We start from the raw sequence: 20,628 nt of genomic DNA on the forward strand, positions 1-20,628 counted from the left end.
TCTACATCAGTGAGTTAAGAAGCTCTTAACTCACGCATTTTGAGTGAGTTAAAAGCTTCTTAACTCACGCATTTTCATTACCGCACTCCTTTTTTAGATGACTACCAAAGAGAAAAAAATATTTTGTAAAACATTTATTTTGCACTAAATACCTACTAAATACAAATAAACTGTTCTATTGATAATAATTATAAAAACATGAAACCTTATTTATTATAAATGTTAATGATACAGTTTCAACAATCTTTCATTAAATGCCTGATGAAGCATATATATTCATTTTAATAGATACCATAGTACGTATCATTGAATAGAAAGCCCAAAGAGACGAAGGCTTATAAGTAGCGGATAAATTGGAAAAATATGTTATGAGTACCTTTTCATTTCCATAGTTGTGTACTTTTTTTTCATACTTGAGTATGTATATTCATACTTCGGTTTCGATCATGCTGGAAGCAATCCAGAAATGGCTCTGAATGCCTCTTCTTCAATGTCAGAGAGAATACTTTCTGAATCACTCATTTTTTAAACTAGTGACATCAATATTATTTACTGTCATATTGACATTGCCATGCATAGTGTTATTTGAACAAAGGTATTCAGGTAATTGATTTTTGCTGTTAACTCACTTGTATCCATAGCTTGTATCGTAAATATCTATTATAAACCTTCAGTTTTATTACTTTTATGAATTACAGTCCTATTACAGTATCCTACAATAGTTATAGGATTGCAAAATAAAAACGCTAAATCACCACAATACACCAAAACACTTTTACTTTTACACTGGACGCGCGTTTCGCTAACCATGTTAGCATCATCAGCAGATGATTATAAACTAAAGTACAATCTACAAGTTGAGCGTTTGTATACTCGCCCAGTGGGCACCGAGGGGGCGTGGCAAAATCTAGCCAACCGAGTCAGAACCTACTGAGCGTAACAGTTAGATTTCCGCCACTAGAGTAGTAGGAACAAAGAACTTGAAGAAATTGGACCGTTGTCTCTGTTCATACTATCTTTACATTTATTAATTCTGATGCTTTCATATGCATCTAATTGCCTGTAATTTGAGACTTGTTTAATTAATTTTAAATTATTAAGATCTATACAATGTTCTTTATCAACAATATGTTCGGCAACGCAAGATGTATCCGGTCTACCATATCTTATCTGAGCTAGATGTTCTTTAAATCTAGTTAATATTGATCTTCTAGTTTGCCCAACATATTTCTGATTACAATCTTTACAAGAAATTTCATAAATACCCGACCTTTCCAGTGGAGGTGTTTTATCCTTTGGATTACCTAATAATTGTTGTAATTTATTATTAGCACTATACACAAGTTTATAATTGACATTCTTAAAAAATCCTTTTAGACCACGGGATAACTCTCTATCAAACGGTATCGAAAAATATTTAGACGCATCTTTCTCCACTTGAAAAGTCGAATTTTCAGAAATCATTAACCTATACCTACGTTTTCTAATTAATTTATCAACTAGTGAAGGAGAATATCCATTACACTCAGCTACATTCCTAATGTAATCTCTGTCTATTCCATATCTTTCGTTGGAAAGTGGGAAACTAAGTAATCTATGAACTAAGAAATTTAAACTAGCCATTTTATGTTCAACACTATGATGTGATTTATTAGGAATATATCTGCGTGTGGTCGTATTTTTCCTATATATATCAAATCCCAGGCAATTATTAGCATTTCTAGTAACTAATACATCTAAAAATGGCAATCTGTCGTTGTACTCAACTTCATGCGTAAATTTAATGGAAGGAAAACGATTATTTCACTTAGAAATAAAATTATCTATGGTGTCTGAATGTGTGTCAAAAACAGCAAAAATATCATCCACATACCTAAACTATACTCTTGGAAAATACTTAAACTGATTCTTAGCCTCCACTTCAAACCTGCTCATGAATAAATTAGCCAAAAATGAAGACAATGGATTACCCATTGCTGTACCTTCCCGCTGTTCATAAAAGTTGTTATTAAATTGAAAACAATTTGGTTTCATACATAACGATGTAAGCTCAATATATTCAATCACAGTTTTGTTGTCGAGACCATTTGCGTTCAGTAATTCCTTCAAGTAGCCTAAAATATGTGGGATTGGAACACTTGGGAACAACGAAGATACATCAAAGGAGACCAAAATTTCACCTTCATGCAATGTTATATCTTTAATTTTGTTAATGAATTCAATATTATTTTTAACTGAGAAAGAAGGTTCATGATCAGGTAAATTTTCGAACTCCCCTGATAACCATTTTGTCAAATTATAAGTCGGAGAACCTACAGCCGAAACAATTGGGCGCATAGACTTGTCCGGCTTATGAATTTTTGGCAAAGCATACAATTCTGGTAATGAGGGATTGGATACTTGCGAGTATATAAACGCTCAACTTGTAGATTGTACTTTAGTTTATAATCATCTGCTGATGATGCTAACATGGTTAGCGAAACGCGCGTCCAGTGTAAAAGTAAAAGTGTTTTAGTGTATTGTCGTGACTTAGTGTTTTTATTTTGCTGTGTAACACCAAAGGTTCCAACCCTCAACTGTATGTTATAGGATTGGTTCATTTCAGTTGATTTTAAAAAATTCGACCTATAAATAATAGAAATTTGTCTATTTCTATTATTTGTGTAAACCTGTAAACCTAACTTAAAAATAGAAATCTTGACAGTGACATTATTTTATTAAAAAAATAACCAAATTTAAAAAATTAATGACACTTTGGCTATGACTTCGATTAATAATTTTTAAACTCTTCTGTAATGAAATTCTGTATTTTAAATTTGATCCTTACATAAAATATGTACAATCTCTCTATCTGAATCCATGGATATAAAACAGCAAGATGCCTTGCAAGCCTCTTTCCTGCATGTATGGAAGTAAGTACAATAATTTCTTAAAAATTGATAACAAAGTTATTAAATTTATTAATTAAAAGTTGTTTCTTATATTTGACCAACACTGGGTAGATTATTTTATTTTCTTTTAGGTTTTGTGATACCTCAGAGGGTAGTTTTAGCCATAATACTCCATCTTGCCATGCACAACGCCTATAACTTGAGGGTGGTCATCAACATAGCGCTCACAGAAATGGTGAAACCGATCATCGAAAATTCTACTCAAGTTACTCAGGACTGTCCTGGTATGATACAAGAGGAAGGTCTGGATATAAAGGTTAAAAGAATACTTATAAATTTCAGTGGCAGCTTAATAACCATAAGGTCAAATGGTCAATGGGGGTCCCCCCCACCCCCAAAAAAAAATCAGAAGAAAATTAGAGAAAACCTATTTAAATTATACTTTTTGTAAATCACTTTTTTCATCCTAAGATATTCAAAACTACTCCCAAAAATCTTCAATTTGTCCAATTTTCCCTTGAAAACGTTTTGTTTTACTCATTTTCACTACTGCCGGTCAAAATTTCATTTTGTCCTTCGTTCCCGCTATGTTTTGCACGTATTAAACTCCAATGCCGCGGCTCGTAACGCCAACAAGGTAAGGTATCATAGACTTAAAATAAAATATAGACTACACTATTTACATCTCAACGCGGTCAAACAATCTTTTTTGTATACATGTTTAATTCTGGGTACAGTCGACCGAGCCTTCCTCATCCAGCCTATGTTGTCACGTCTTTAATATTATCAATATTTTTTTTCTTCTTACACACATATATTGAGATATTAATACTACAGATTAATAAAGTAGGTTTTAATATTCCATAGATGTATTAAATAGTCCTTATACTACTAAAATATAAGTCGGATACTGTTTAAAAAGGATAAGTTCTTTACAATATGACAACACCGATTAGAGGCGAGGGAGCCTATTCATTCATTTATTACCTTGTAGTACGCGTCGCACGTGTGCGGTAAAGCTTTGTTGCCGCTATGTCCCCGGCTGTATTAACGCATTTTCTTAGCTTGTAGTCCTTAAGTGTTTATTTTATTGACATTTTCTGTTCAAGAACTATAAAATATGGTTCGCCAGTGCCAAATTTGCAAGAAATTTGACTTAAATAATCCATTTAAGTCTTGAAACGACTTTCGACCGGTAGGCAACTCTCAATTTACCCATTGGGAGTCAGTGGCGTTGTTGTAGAAAGGCGCTTATTTAGATAATATTTTAGTAAAATGTAAAATCTGAATTTTTTCTCTTACATTACATTATTTACTTACTTACATTGTAACAGAGAGAATAGAGAAAAGTAACCATAAGTATATGGAATACGATTTAATTATTGTAAATCCAAAATTATTCTATGGTATAACTTTTATTTCGTGCTTTAGCTGTCTATTTTTGGTTTTAGGAGGGACAGTATAATTGGGACTCCAAAGACCAAGCTATGATAAAGTACATTTTCTTCATTGGCTACTTCGTAGGGCATTTTCCTGGAGGATGGCTAGCAGACAGGATTGGTGCCAGGCATGTAATGGGTACCGGTATTCTTTTATCGGCATTATTGACATTGGTACTGCCTACCATCATTACTAAAGGTGGCGAATACTGGGGCTTCATTTACTGCGTGGTTATACGCTTTTTCATGGGATTATTCCAGGTAAAAACATATATTGGGACACAAATAAAAAATTTATATAAATCTTCCTTCAGAACCTCGAAATTAGTGGAACGAATTAGCGGTTTCAATTAGTTTGTTTTTGTTTAAATTTATCTAATTTAAATGTATTCAGAGCGTCAAAATTAGTTTTCAATTACTCGAAAAAGCAAACAAACTTTTGACTTTTGCCATTAATTATATTTAAAAATTTGCCAGTAATGTAATTTTGGCCTTTGATTGTCATCAGGATACAAATACGATGGTGGTCTGTTCAACATAAAAAGACTCAGGACAAAAAAGAGACGTATAAAATGCATCACAGAACTTCAATACGCTGATGACTGCGCTCTAGTTGCAAAAACGTTACAGCAATTACAAGAAATGCTGAACACAAATACCCGGGCATATACGAGGCTGTGAGCCTTAAGCTGAACATTGATTGAACTAAAATCATGTGCACTCCCCCGGAAGATCACAACAATGCTATAAAAATCGGAGAAAAACTATTCGAATATGTAGCGGAATTCAATTACCTCGGCAGTTTGATTTCAGAAAGGTCAATATCAACTCTGATATTCCGCACAGGATTAGCAGCGCCTCAAGAGCGTTCTAGAAATTAAAAGACAGGGTTTTCTACAATCATGACTTGAGCACAAAAACGAAACTCGCAGTGTACCGAGCAATAATAATTCCATACCGCCGACACACGAACGCATTAAACAAGTTGCAACAGAGACATCTTAGACAACTCCTAAGAATCAAAGGGTTTCATCATGTCACAAACGTATCGGTCCTTGAAAAAGCTAACTGCGAGAGTATTGAAGTCATGATTACAAAGTCCCGCTTAACGGGCTGTTCACGTATGCAGAAGTCAAGAAAACCGCATACCAAAATCTCTTCTTTACGGTGAGCTGGTAGACGGTAAGGGGAAACCAGGTGGACATCTCAACAGGTCCAAGGATATTTTCCACGAAAACTTAAAAGCGATAAGCATGCAAAATCAGTGGGAGAAAGCAGCACACAATAGAATGCAATGGAAAAGAATTGTAAACTCTGGATGAAGATCTCCGTAAAGATGACTTAATTGACATGAGATCAAAAGAAGTTTTGAAAGCTGAACTTTATGCAAAAGATCTTGGCGAGTTTTGGTGTTCTTTATGTCAAGCTTACCCTCTTCTTGTCAAGCGAGCTATACCTAACCGTTCTGATACCATTTGCTACTACGTACCTTTGCGGGGCAGAGTTCTCGGTTCTGGTCTCAATGTGGTCTCAATAACAAAAACAAAAAAACAACTCAACCTCAACTGTAATGGTCTCAATAATAAAAAAATAGTCGCAACCGATTGAACGTCGGAGATGATATGCGCCTTGCCTTGTCGAAGATAACCACACAATTTAACGTTGTCATTGAGGCTAAACATCCTTCTCACTAATTTACTAGTGTACGTGTAATAAATTTACCAATAAACGTTTTCTTTTTATGTAAATAATAAGGCTTTTTTATTTTTCTTTATTTTTTCTGATAGGGGTCCGTGGAATTGTACAAATTGCGAAAGTGGTCCGTGACTGCAAAAAGTTTAAGAAACCCTGCTCTACACCCTAAAGTCAATGTTTTCCAAAAATCAGCTTTTTACGTCAAGCGCTTTAAGCAGGATCGTGATTAATCAATGACAATGATATACATTTTTAAAAATCTTAAAATATGTAAAAAAATAAAATAAAATATACGCGTTTAAGCGTTTTTTCGGAAACTTGACCGTTTTTTAAATAAAAAATAGGCTGTACTTAAACTGCCGTTAAACGGTAGCTTACTAAAATGCCGTTAATAGGTATGACGTCGTTGATGTGACGCACTTGACGGCTTTATGAAATATAGGAATTATATAAGGGCTAACCAAAGCTATCCACCCCACCAAATAACCAACTTAACCAACACAACTAACCTCGACACTGATAAAAAAAATTAAAAAACAAATATAAATTAGTAAAAACCAACCAACCCCACCAAATAACCAAATAACCAATGAATTAACATCCTCCAAATAACCACGCTAACCAACCCGCCAAATAACTAAACCAATCCAACCAAAAAGAGTGAAACCAATGCAATAAGATCACGCTATAAGCAAAAAAAAAATATAAAAAAGTGTTGGTCAGCGTGAGATTTGAACCCCGGACCATTCGCTCACGAACCGATAGCCTCAGCCACGGAGCCACAGGTGCTCTTGCAATATACTTATGGCAAGGCATTACTTTCCGCCGACATGAACGACGTCACAATATCTATTAACGGCATTTTAGTAGGCTACCGTTTAACGGCTGTTTAAGTACATCCTAAAAAATATTGTAATATTTGAGGGGTGGTTTCACCCTCTTAGAACTGGAATTTCGAAAAATCCCTTCTTATCGAACCTCTACACCCTCCTCTAATTTAGAGGTTCTGAATGAGGTACTAGGCTTTGTATCGTTTACAGGGTACTATAATGCCGAACATATCGACGTTTTTAAGTTCCTGGGCACCCAAATCGGAAATGGCCATGTTGGGCGGCGTGGCTTACAGCGGAATGAACCTGGGTAATATAGTGGGCATGTTATTCACCGGCGTAATAATTTACCATACGAATAGTTGGTCCAGTCCGTTTTACGTGTGGGGCATACTGACCATATTGTGGTACGTTTTGTTTTTGCTCACGGCCTTCTCGTATCCAAGCACGCATCCGTTTATTACCGACAAGGAGAAAGAATATTTGCAGAAGAATATTCCAAGTAAGACTTTAATTATTAGTGATTTTTAATTACACCCACTTAGTGTAATTGTCCGTTTCATGAAATGGATATCACAGATACACGTCTTCCATGCATCAAAATACAAATACAGCTGGCCAAAATCTTACCTCTTCAACTTTGTTGAGCGACCCTGGGTTCTACAACTAGGGTCTTCGGAACCGGCGCTGTTTTTCGGAACTTCGGGAAATTCCCGGTTCTGAACCTTAACTACAACTGATTGTTGCAATGTTTATGTCACAGTATAATTATTCGTATGTAACTCCTTAAACTGTCTAATTTCAGAAAAGGGAGGTAGTTTTAAAGTACCTTGGTTGGATATACTAAGATCATGCCCGGTGTTGGCATTCATGGCTGCCCAGTTTGGCCATGACTACGTCCTTTACGCCATGAACACCGATATGCCAAAATTCGTCAAGGATTACTTGAAAATGAACATAAGAAGTAATGGTATAGCCAGCGCTATGCCTTTCGTGTTCTGCTGGATATCGGCTATCGGTTGTGGATTCTTCGTGGATAGTATAACCAACAGGGAACTGATGAGTTTGCTGGCAATGAGGAAAATGATGACTATTATTGGTGAGTTTTTTATTAATAATTCTGAAGAGACTGAAACCTTCTGTAAAATTTCAAAATTCAGAACCATACAAAAAGATACAGTGCAACAAGTTTATTATTTTTTTTATTTTTTTTTAATTTTTTTTTATTAATTTGGTTGCATTGAACGGTCAATCATCAACAAAATAGTCCTTATGTTTGGACTAAATTTTCTCGAAAATAAAGACATAATTTAAAATTCCGTTAAAATTCGGAAATAGATTGAAGTTTTGTGATTTTTTTTCCATAACAAGGGGCCGTCCTCTGCCGGAAATACTGCGACCTGTGAGGCCTATTGTGTTTGTCCCCCTTCTATATCTGCACCCATTCTCCTATCCCTGTGCCCTGCACTAACTTATGCAGGACCTTGATAGGATGGGACCATAGTTCCTCCGATTCTAGCCTAGCTTTCCCAAATAAAGAGTGTCGCTTGCGATCCAGAGCCTCGCAATGACATATTATGTGCTCCGCTGTTTCAGGATCTTTATCGCAAAGTCTGCAGCAAAGACTTCCTTGATACAGGTTGAGCTTGTTCAGGTAACACTTGACAGCCATGTGTCCTGTCAAAAGGCCTGTTGTAGTCCGCACTTTATTCCTGCTAAGCATTAGCAGATCTTTTGCGGTTTTAGAGCTAGGTCCTTAGATAAAAGCCTTGCTGTGCCTGTGCTCCTGTCTGTTTCTCCAGTGGACATTGTGCTTTTCCTTGATCCAGAGTTTTAGTGCACTACATTTGGATATTCCCAGTACTGGCTCTGGACCAAGTATTCCCAGTACTGGCTCTGGATGCCGATGATCCCTGTCTAGCTAGCTCATCGGCTTTTTCGTTGCCTTGGATGCCGCTGTGGTCCGGCATGCGGCACCCAGAATAATTTAATTCTGTTCCTTCGTGCCAGAGCTCCCAGTTCACCCAGGCATTCCCAGACGAGTTTTGACGATACCTTTGGGTTCACAAGCGCCCCAAGTGCCGCCTGACTGTCTGAGCATATATTGATGAGCTTACCTAAATAAGCTCTTCTATTGTTTTCTCTTGCACATTGTAGAATGGCGAAGATTTCTGTCTGGAATACGGTTGAGTGTTTACCCAAGGAAAAGGATAAGCTTGCCCTTGGTCTTTCCCCAAATACTCCAGCTCCTGTTCCTTCAGCGGTCTTTGACCCGTCTGTATACCAGGTTAGTCCATCCTGAAGAAATGTTATATCTGTCCACATTCCTCGATCCATTTTGTTCACCTCGAATGGTTTGTGGTAGTGATAAAGAGGGGTCATTTGGTCCGATCTCATTTGGAGTAGAGATCCTCCGATAGAATCTCCCATCTTTAAGTGTCCTGTTTCTGTCCTATTTCCCGGGGACAAGACACTTTGTTGTCGATAGAGTCCCATTCTTGCCTCCGCCTGGATCACTATGTGAAGAGGCGGAAGGTCCAGAAGCGCCTCCATTGATGCAGTGCGCGTTGATTTCATTGCCCCTTTATGCTCAGACAAGCAAGTCTTTGCACCTTACTAAGACTGAGCATTGTTGTTTGTTGCATTACCTTAGGCCACCATACCAAGGATGCATATGTTACTGAAGGCCTCACCATTCCAGTGTACAGCCAGTGCACCATCTGTGGTCTGAGGCCCCAGATTTTTCCATGAAGTGGTCTGACTACCGCTAGTGTAGTCACCGCCCTCCTTGTGACATTTTCCAAATGTCGGTTACAAGTCAGTTTGGTATCCAGCATGATTCCTAGATACTTGACCTCCCCCGAGAGAGGAATCTCATCACCGCAGAGTCTTAGAAGTCCTTGTCCCTCCAAAATTCTTCGTTTGGTGAAGGGGATTATTACGGTCTTTGTAGGACTGATATTTAGTCCCTCCCGTGTCACCCATGATTCCACAATCTTCAGGGCCCTTTGCATTTGCTCCCTTACTGTTGTGTTAAACTTGCCTCTGACTAACACGACCAAATCGTCTGCGTATCCCAAACCAGCCCAGTTGATACTATCAAGCAGTCCGTCCATAACGAGATTCCACAGCAGAGGGGAGAGAACTCCACCCTGCGGGCATCCTCCCGCCACCCGGACTGCAACAGTCTCATTTAGTAGGGTGGTATATGCCACTCGACTTTTGAGCATGCAGTCTATCCACCTGCAGCCAGTCTCCTCTAATCCGAGGTTCTTTGTAGCTCTCGTCAGTGACTGAAATGAGGTGTTATCAAACGCCCCTTCTATGTCGAGGAATGCCCCTAAAAGCACTTCTCTTGTTTCGAACGTCGACTCCACTTTGCTTTGAACAGTGCTTTCCACAAAATCAATAAAATGAAAAATATACGAAATAATATACATGTACTGATTTCTTTCGAAAATCGACAACTATGAAACTATGATACCCTCTCCGACACAAACGGTACATTGTGGGACAGGCAGTTGTTGAGAGAAACAAGCCCTATAACATAGGATACAACATTTTAATGAACAGTGCTGGCCATAAAATCAATAAAATAAAAAATATACGAAATAATATACATGTACTGATTTCTTTCGAAAATCGACAACGGTGAAACCATGATCCCTTTCCCGACACAAACGGTACATTGTGCAAACCATAGTTGCAAACCTTAATCAAGCCTTAATCAAAGCCGGTCTGTTTGGAATTTTAGGTGTGACTTAACACGACAGGATCGGGTTAAGCTTTAGGCAGATTTTTTACATTTTTTTTTGTTCTTTGACATTATAAACATTTATAAATGTTTATTTTAACAATAAGACTGACAATATTATTTGTATAATGTTTTGTATTATCTTTTGTTTGTTTGTTTGTGTACCTTGTTTTTTTACTTTGTTTGTTAGTTTACCTTTGTCTACAAATTAAAAAAAATTTTGACAATAAAGGCATTTATTTATTTATTTATTTATTTATATTTCTGAAATATAATATATATTTTCTTCAGCGACACACCCGCTTTACCCGACCCCTGAGAGCGACCCGAAAGTACAGCATAGTAGACTCTTAAAAACTCATTCGGTGTACCTTCTTCTAGCTATCATTGTACCGGCATTCTGCAACGTCCTGTCAACGTATGTGGGGTGTTCCCGTATTGGAGTGATCATACTCTGCACCGTAGGGATGTTCTTCAAGGGTCCTTTCTGGTCAGCTTCCAAGGTGAACGTTAATGACCTCACCAGACATTACGGTGGCATCTTGATGGCCATCATCAATGGGATGGGTGTCTGGGCTGGATTCATCGGCTCTTGGATCACCGGATACTTTACCACAGATGTAAGAAATATACTGTTAAAATGGTCATTTTTAGGGTTAGGTTACTAAGACTTCGCTGTCCGTCCGTCCATCACAAAGCTTTATCTTATGAACCGTTATAGCTAGACAGTTGAAATTTTTACAGATAATGTATCTATGTTGTCGCTATAAGAACAAATACTAAAAACAGAATTAAATAAATGTTTATAAATAAAAAAGTACTTTCACTAAACATTAGCTTTTAAGTAAGAATTTTACATGGAATCTTTCAAGTCCTCGATGGCCGCGTGGTTAAAGCGTTAGGACTTTACGCTGTTATGACGTTGGAGCCGTAGTAAGGCAGGTTCGAATCCTAGTCAAGGCGACTTATTTTTAATCGTTGTTTTTTTAATTTTTACATATTTTTACATATTTATTATTGATTAATACAATTTTTAGTAATGTGTTTCTTCATTTTTTTTAAATTACTTATACGCGCATTCAAAATTTCAGCTAAATCCGAAAAAAAGTTTATAATAATATAGTATCTAATGTTGTATAGATAATGAATGGTACGGAACCTTTCGCGTGCGAATCCGGCTCGCATTAAATAAAGTAATTTGTAAACAGACTGGTATAAAAATGTTATCGTTTACTACCAAAGACATTATAAAGATAGACCGAACATCTCATTCATAAATACTCGTTGGTAGTGTATCAAACATTCCAATGTGTCAAACAAGGACAGAAGAGACAGAGAAGTCTAAAATTTCCGACCCCGGCAACTAGGCGCATTTGGATTGTTCTAATGGCCAGTGGCGTATCGTTTTTTGGAACGAATTTAATTAGTAAAGTAAAAAGTAAAGTAATTAGTAAAATTTTTACTCCATACTAATATACTACATTAACACTTTTTTTTTGTTATAAGGTCTAATATAATAATATAATTAATATCCCACATATACTTATGTTGAAACGTTAGTAGATAGTTTTCGAAAATCGCCCCAACGTCGATATTCAATATAAACTTTCGGTTACTTCTATATAAACACTCAGTTACTTTTGAATACTTACAGGGTGACTCAGGCTTCCGAAACAGTTCTATATTAGGTTTGTGGTTAGTGACTTTTCTTTCAATTTTTTTTAGAATATGGAGGCAATGGTAAAGCACGTTTTAGACATTTTTGTAATCATAGGTGCCGGAACATATTTTCAAACTAAAGTTGTAGATTTGCCATTAAATTTCCATTCCAGAAATACCTAGGGTTGCCACCTGTCCTTTTTTGAAAAGGACAGTCCGTTTTTGGAATAACTTGTCCTTTTGACTTAAAAAGTCATTTTTATTTACGTATTTTCCCTGAGAGAAGAAGATAACTTAGAACTTCCCGTTTAATCTCTGACAAAATTACCTACAGCAAACAGAAATATTCTTTTCGTCCAAATTTAATTAGAGATGTTATAAAACTTATAAGTAAATTTTTCTTGTTTAGAATAGGCAACATTATTCGAATATGATTAGAATTTCCCGTTTAATCTCAAATCATAGTTTAGGTTTTAGTTTTACCTTTTATGATCTTAAAAAGAACTTTTCAAAATTAGTAATTAGTAACGATTTAGTTGGTTCGCAATCGATAGCTTCCTGTGAAGTACTGTGTAATAGTTGATTAATCTTGTATTATTAATAACTTCCTATACCTAAAATCAATATTTATTTTAATCCTTTTAGTCTCTCAATAAAGGGCATTTATCATTAAAAGTATCAAATCTGTGTGCTACAGTATGGGATTTCTGTCGCATAATAATGAATATTACGTTTATTTACAAATCCATTACTTAGGTAGCTTAATCAGACAATCAAATTTTAGTTAAACGTCCCAATCTTCATGAACTGTATTAAGCATATGTATTGAATCACCATGTATGTTGACAAAAATATTTTGAAAATGTGCGTTACAATGGCCCCGATCTTATGTAAAGATTCAAATAAAAATCACAAACCAAGAACGTAATAGGTAAAAAGCTTTTTTGAAGGCCTGGGTCACTCTCTATATAGGTATGTATAAAACTAGTAGCCTAAGAATTATTTATAGTTCGTCCCATTCTAAAAAAAGGTAAACACACCGTACAAATAACTCAAGGAAGAGGTATTTGTATTGTACGGTGGTAAAAACTTGTCTAAACAAGACCGAAGGGGCAGATACAAGATATAATTAAGCAATAAAATGTAAAAAGGTCGGGTAAACACCTTTGTTTATTTGTTGAGCAAAATTCCTTTAGAATATCGTATATAATGACCAAAATATGACGCAATTTAAAAAAATGTCACTTTCTATAATAAAGTTTCAAATGCAACGTTTATATTCAAATTTGTTATGATCTACAACAGTTAGGTAGTAATTGAGATTTCAATTACCGGCTACTACGTTCTTGTTTTAATAGATCAAATTTCAACAAATATAATTAGAAATTATTTTAATTTTGAGAGGCTCCCTTGTAGGACGCCTATGTACGATTACGGCGGAAACAATACCTACCTGTGAAAAGACAAATTCGGGTAATTTGAGCTTATTTTTCCACATATTTGACACTCTCCTACCATGACACTGTCCTACCTGAAAATTCGCAGATTCAAAAGTACGTTAAACAAAAACAAAAACTACTGAAAATCACTGAAAAGTTCACATCAGCCTTGATTCCGACTTCAAACACACCGTAAGCTAAACGTAGTACGCTATAACGGACCAAGGGCCGTCGCGGGGGGTGGTGGGACGGACGGCTCATTTCATTCTGGAAGACTAGCAGCGACGTTGCCAATAGTTCTAGACGTTTCAGCATATTAAACAGCAAACATGTCCTTTAATAGTAACGCATAGATCCTCTGGTTAATAACATATTATTACGCATGCTTCTTTAAAGATAAACTATTAATTTAATTAAGAAATTGAGATTTATTAATATCCGGTGAAGGTTTTAAAGTCACCTTTTCTGCAAATCAAACTAAGTAGATAGGCGCAAATTTGAGATGTGGCAATGTCGCCTTCTCTATCTCAGTTGGTTTTTACAGTACGTAGTCAACCTCCGGTTGTTTGATCGGGTTAAAATGCACAATGTGATATCTGTTCTTACTAAATCTATGTTTACTACACTTTATGCAGGCAATCAACCGACAAAGCGTTATAAATATAGCTGAGCATATACTAGGTGTCGTGATTTCTACGTCACACAGTATATTTTTTTGAAACTAAAATTGTTCGTAATTTCTTTTAATTTGTTTTTTAGGGAACGTTACAGCAATGGAGGTTCGTGTTTTGGATTATGATGCTGATTGCTTTGTGCACGTCATGCATTTACTTGTTTTTCGCGCAAGCAGAAAGGCAAGATTGGGATTATTGGGAAGGTGAAACGCGTGAAGAGGACTAAAATATCTAGTATGACAATATATTGTCAATAAATAAGATAAAGAAATATACTATTTATTTTCTATTGTACGTATTATTAATTGTGTGAGATTTAAAAGTATAGTTCGTCTAGAAAGTATCCGGAATTTTATATTTTTTCTAATTTTGATCTATTTTTTTTTTCTGTAATACAGACAACAGTAATCCATCACGTAGGTTGTGCCGATAGTAGGCTATGACCAAAATCGCATGGCAACACCATCTGTCAAATATCGTTGATTATAAACCGGCTTAAGATTTGAGAAATAATGTCGCAAGTAAAAAAAAGAGAATGGTGGAATATTTGTATAGAAAAAGTGTTCGAAACGTTAAAAAATTAGTGCAATTGACTGAACTCAGAAAAAGTGTAGTATATGAGACAATACAGAGGATAATAAATGGCACAAATAGTATAAAAATATATATCGATAATTGCAATCTTGCTTTTTTTTCCGGATACTTTCTAGACGGGCTATATATTTGCAACTTTAAATAATGTATGTATACATATACTGATCATTTATGTCATTTGTTGAAATTACTGTATTTATAAAGATAAAAGAAGTACCACCAGGAGTACTCTCTACTCTAATGGAAAATACCCTTTCAGGGCTGTTACGGAATTTTACACTATCGTCATTCGCTTGGGAATTAAAATGTTATAACCCACAAAATTCTAAAAGTTACTGGTTTGTGGAAGTATGCTTTGGAATTAAATAAGACAATAGAAAATTTCATTAATGACTTATATTTAATTAACAATTATAAACAATCAATGTAATTGGCTGTGACAGTCTCGATTATATGAGATTAGATATGCAACTGGAATACTTAAGTGTTTCTGCTTCGGTTGGTTGGGAGAAAGGCCTCACCCTCTTCGCTGCACTCGTCCGCTGGTGGGTAGCGTGATTGTCCGACTAACGTTGGAGAGCTTGTGAGACTCCACCAGTCTCAGTGCGTGAGCTACTTATGGGGAGGGTCAATTCTCGTATCTTACTAGAAGATAACAAACAGCAGTATTCTACTCAACACAATTGATAAGTACCCAGTTTTGTGGTGGTGTTCTAAATTACCAATTGAACTGTCTGTTGGTTGCCAATGAAGGTACAATAAAAATAACTTATGATTAAACAACATATTGGTGATTCAAATAAACAATAATCAATATCTAAATCCAACTACTAATTATTATAGTAAAAATTATAATTAAAATTTAAAAAAGAAGATAGGCAATGACAGTTTAAATTAGTTATAATTGAAAAGATTGTCCAAATTATTTAAAGAATATAAAGAATATAAATATAGAATTATAAAAAAAATATAAAAGAAAAATATTTTGCATTCTCTCTCTAGAAAATTCCAGACCGCCACAATCACTTCGGTACGACTTGAAAAAAAAATATATTGTTACAGTAAATTATTTGATTTAATTTGTAGACACGTGTAAAAAGAATAAAAAAATATGTAAGATTAAAAAACTAGAAATATATGAAAATTTAAATTAGAACAAAAATTAATACTAAAATGCGATATTAAAAGATAAATTGAAAAACTAGATAGAAAGATAAAGGTAAATAGAAAGATAGAGATAAGATACGAAAAACGATAAATGCGGCAATTCGACAGATAAAAAACTAAAAGAAAAGAGATGTCACTCCAGGAACAAAGATAATGCATCCGCCAAATAAGATAAAGATAAGGTAAGGTAAATTTGGCAGATACGAGGTAAAGATACGTTCCCTAGAGTGACCCAAAAACAACAAAAAACAAAAATCTATCTGTCGAATGGCCTGCCAATAGACACCACCACTACAGGGTCCAGATAAAACAAGAGTTGCCTTCTGGCAAGCAAGGATTCGTTAAAGGTGACATAAGTCGTATAATAAAAATATTATAAAAATCCTTACTTACCAGAGTCCCTCCTGGTTCGTCTCTGAGAGTACTCCTGCAGTGATTGATTCTATTCATGGCCCCTGAGATTGCTAAATCGAACACCTCTGCGGGTTCCTGTTCAACAGCTTGCGTCTCAGTACATAAATAAGAAAGATAAAAATAATTAGTACTAAATAAAAGTTAAAGGTATTAGAAAAAATTTTACAAAACTACCATACACGTGCTACTAAGAAGATAAAGAAATGATAAAAAAATGAACTGTGAGATAAAAAGATAAAATAGAAAAAGGAAATTAAAGTTACAAGCTAATTAAATAATTAAATCAAATAATTAAATCTTATTAGATAGTAAGAAATGTTTTAAAAAAATAAAACTAATAAATAATTTCCAAGTCGTATCTCGTGCCGGTGTCTGGAAAAAAAAACTAGGTATTTAAGCAAAGAAGATCGAGATGAGAGAGAGCGATTTTCGGCAAAACAAAAAAGTCCCTTTATAGAATTCTCCCATTCATTTAGACATGCGTTAAGTACCAAATGTCAATATAAAAATTTATAATTAATAGTAAAAATAATAAATACGATAAAATTTCCTACATACCTTCAAAAAAATGTGTGTAACAATTGCATATTAATTATTTAACACTAAACAAAATATTAATAATAAACCTTCGTTTTCATTAAAAATAAACAAATTATTATCGGTAACCCATAGGCAACCAGAAAATATATAAAATATTTAAACAATTTAAACTAACAACCATCGCTAGTGATGTGTACCACTATCGAGGTTCCGCAAAAAATCGATAATATATAAAAAAAAACGGATAAACGATATAAAAGGAAAAATGTAACGAAAATATTTTCGTTACAATGTCTGTAAGAATACCAAATTTCAAGAAAAAAAGTGTACCAATGTTTTTAAAAATATCCTTGGCCATAGTGTCAAGATCAGAGAAAAAATGTCTTCATGTGCTTTATAGACTATGAAAAGGCGTTCGATAATGTTAAACATAACCTTCTTATATCATACCTCAGAGACTTGGGACATGATGGAAAAGATATGAGACTCATTCTGGGCTCATCAGTATACATAGCGCAAGAGTATCAGAAGATTTTGAAATAAAAAATGGGGGAAGGCAAGGGTGTATTCTGTTTCCAATGTTGTTTAATTTATATGTGGAAAGATCATTCACTGAGTAAATCTCCGACAGTCCCATTGGTTTGAAAATAAACGGCATTCCAATTAATAATATCCGATATGAAGATGACACAGTGATATTGGCAGACAATGCAAATGATCTCCAAATCCTTCTAAATAAGGTTAACAATGAAAGCCAAAGTCTGAGTTTAAACATAAATACTAGAAAAACTAAATTTATGGCTGTTAGCAGAAACAACATTCCGAACACCAGAATTTACTTAAATTGAGAGGTCATCAAGCAGGCCAAACAATTTAAATATTATTACATGGTTAACGAAACGTGGGATCGAGATCAGAAGATCAGATACAGGATCGAACAAGCAAGATCTACTTTTCCGAAACTTCGAAGGTTTCTCACAGATAGGAACTTGAACTTCGGCATTAGATACAGAATGGTGAAGTGATATGTCTGATCTGTTTTGTTATATGGTCTGGAAGCATGGACACTGAAGGTAGCAACAATAAACCGAATTGAAGCCTTCGAAATGTGGACCCTACGACGAATACTAAGAGTGCCCTGGGTCGACCGTGTGGAGAATGAAGCCATTCTCAGAAGAGCTGGTCTAGAACTACGTGAACTCTTCGAAATCATCAAGAAGAGGAAAATAGCCTATTTGGGACACATACTACGTGGAGAACGCTATCACTTTCACCGTCTGATTCTCCATGGTAAAATAGAGGGGGGCAAAAGGGGAATAGGCCGAAGGAAGCTATCCTGTCTGAGAAATATTCGTCATTGGACAGGCATACAGGACTTCCAAGCACTACAAGTCGCTGCAATTAGTAGAACCATCTGATGAGGAAGAAAAAGATTAAAGGCCTACGCAGGAATCTGCACGGCATCTTTAGAATAAGTTCATAGGAATTTTTGTTTTATTGTTATCTGTAAAATCACGCACCGAGGTGGATACCTACACTATTTATTTGACACCCTGTATTGTATGGTTATTTAGAAATCACCAGGTATGCTAAATAAAAGTGGCATCGGTGGTTTAATTAAAATGACATATTTATCGTGACTTTTCACACAATGACTTAATATTATTTTTGTTTTATTTTAAAATTAATTTCTTTTTTAAAAATGAAATAATAATATCTAACTGTATGGAGACATCGAAGGAATATCAAAATGCCGTTCAAACCTCTGTACTGCATATATGGAAGTAAGTACCTTTACTTTAATTATTTCAATATTGTATAAATAATTATTTTTATCATTATTGCGCATTAAAAAAAAAGTGAAACTTCTTGCTAACAGCTATTAAATTGAAAAGCTTGAAAGATATGTTTGAAAAAGTGACACATAATGCTGTTTTAATATAAATGTTATTTTCAATTTATTTCGGTAATCTGTACATTAAGTCTGGTAGACTGCTCGAGATAGGAATAGACGCCAAAGACATTAAAATCATACAGGAACTATATTGGACCCAAATCGCGGAGATAAGAGTTAACAAAAACTTATCCACAGACACCTTCATTGTGTACGTCGAAAAGACATTTCAAATAGCCCTGGAAGAAGAAAGTGGAGGAATTAAGATTAACGAAGTTCCAATTAACAATATAAGATATGCAGATGATACAGCAATCCTAGCACCAACTTTAGAGGATTTCCAGCAAATAATAAATAAGATGGAGGACATGGGAAATCGTTTCGGTCTTAAAATCAACGCTACCAAGACCAAACTTATGGTAATAGGACGCCAGCCTATAATCAACACCGCATTGACGGTGGATGGAAATATTATAGAGCGAGTACCACGATTTAGATATCTAGATGTCATGATCAATGAACGATGGGACTGCAATGAGGAAGTTAAACTTAGAACGAATTATGCAAAATCAACATTTTTTAAACTTAAAAACTTCCTATTAGCACGCAGTCTCCCGCTAGCACTTAGACTACGGGTAGTAAAATGCTACATATGGCCCATCCTACTATACGCCGCAGAAACGTGGTCTCTCAAGGCTAGAACCCTGAACCGCATCTAGGCTTCCTTTCGAAATGTGCACTCTCCGGAGGCTCGTGTGTCATCGTCCGCACATGCCACCAAGGAAGAAGTTTTAAGAACTGCAGACTATGAACGATAAATGCTTAATATAGTCAAAGAAATAAAAGTTTCATACCTAGGCCATATCCTTAGAGGAGACAAATATTACATTCCTGAGCTAATTCTACAAGGAAAAATAGAGGGACGGCGAGGCCCAGGAAGAAAAGAACATTAAACTAAGAAACATACGGGATTGGCGTAACATCAGCGACGCAGCCACCATATTTCGAGGAGCCGAAAACGGCACTCTACACATTGTATGAAGAGTACAGAGAATCGCCAACGTGCGGCTAAGCACAAGGCACAGGAAGAAGAAGAAGAATCTGTACATTTTCTGTTTCCGTAATAGCCTGAAAATTTTGTGGAATACCACACAAAATACACACTTTTATGCAAATGCCTAATAATGTAAACGCTTAAATTTATTTAAGAAGGTTTATTGAAGATTGGTAATAATTATAATTTATAAAATTAAGATAATATAATTTATAAACCCCACATTCAAAAGAATAACTTTAGATATTTTTGATTAGCCCGTTTACGAGTTATCGCCGATTTCTTTTTAAATATTTCTCCTTTCTTATGGGCCTGTATTTACTTATGAGCACCAGTCAAGGTAAAAGATAACTGTCAAATGAAGTTGTCATTTCAGAAATTTATCTATTTAGTGCTTTATTATTATTGTTAAAAACTCATACCTACATCGAAAATATTTCCCATGACTACACTACCGAAGAAAAAGTATTGATGATTAAATGGTATTAATAAACAAGGGTATTATCAAGGAAATAGTTATCAAAAGGTGTCGGACATGTTTGCTGCTCTGTATCCAAATAGACCGATACCTGGAAAATCTACAA

The 20,628-nt window shown here is 35.3% G+C and overlaps 2 protein-coding genes across 2 annotated transcripts in view; both read left to right on the forward strand.

The window, feature by feature from the left end:
- The first annotated feature begins 2,746 nt into the window (after positions 1-2,746).
- On the forward strand, positions 2,747-14,668 carry LOC115881078 (sialin-like). Its single transcript, XM_030898440.1, has 7 exons — positions 2,747-2,912; positions 3,023-3,207; positions 4,343-4,591; positions 7,066-7,357; positions 7,661-7,954; positions 10,991-11,229; positions 14,467-14,668. Exons 1-7 carry the CDS (start codon positions 2,879-2,881, stop codon positions 14,605-14,607), a joined length of 1,434 nt encoding a protein of 477 aa, XP_030754300.1. The 5' UTR covers positions 2,747-2,878; the 3' UTR covers positions 14,608-14,668.
- Positions 14,669-18,723: 4,055 nt separating this feature from the next.
- The window catches only part of LOC115881008, a 31,962-nt gene continuing 30,057 nt past the window's right edge, over positions 18,724-20,628 (forward strand). The window contains exon 1 of the mRNA XM_030898358.1: positions 18,724-18,880. Within this exon, the coding sequence (XP_030754218.1) occupies positions 18,847-18,880 (34 nt within the window). The 5' untranslated portion in view covers positions 18,724-18,846. The remainder of the gene's footprint in view (positions 18,881-20,628) is intronic.

Source organism: Sitophilus oryzae, unplaced genomic scaffold (assembly GCF_002938485.1).
Source record: "Sitophilus oryzae breed Bouriz unplaced genomic scaffold, Soryzae_2.0 scaffold_1693_pilon_pilon, whole genome shotgun sequence".
Classification (NCBI taxonomy): Eukaryota; Metazoa; Arthropoda; class Insecta; order Coleoptera; family Curculionidae; genus Sitophilus; species Sitophilus oryzae.

What these genes read in the sequence shown, in the direction of transcription:
- LOC115881078 (XM_030898440.1), top strand. Translation starts at nt 2,879, where the DNA reads ATGCCTTGCAAGCCTCTTTCCTGCATGTATGGAA. An exon ending in AGGAAGGTCTGGATATAAAG is followed by an intron (nt 3,208 to 4,342) that starts GTTAAAAGAATA and finishes TTTTGGTTTTAG; the next exon opens with GAGGGACAGTATAATTGGGA. An exon ending in TTTGCAGAAGAATATTCCAA is followed by an intron (nt 7,358 to 7,660) that starts GTAAGACTTTAA and finishes GTCTAATTTCAG; the next exon opens with AAAAGGGAGGTAGTTTTAAA.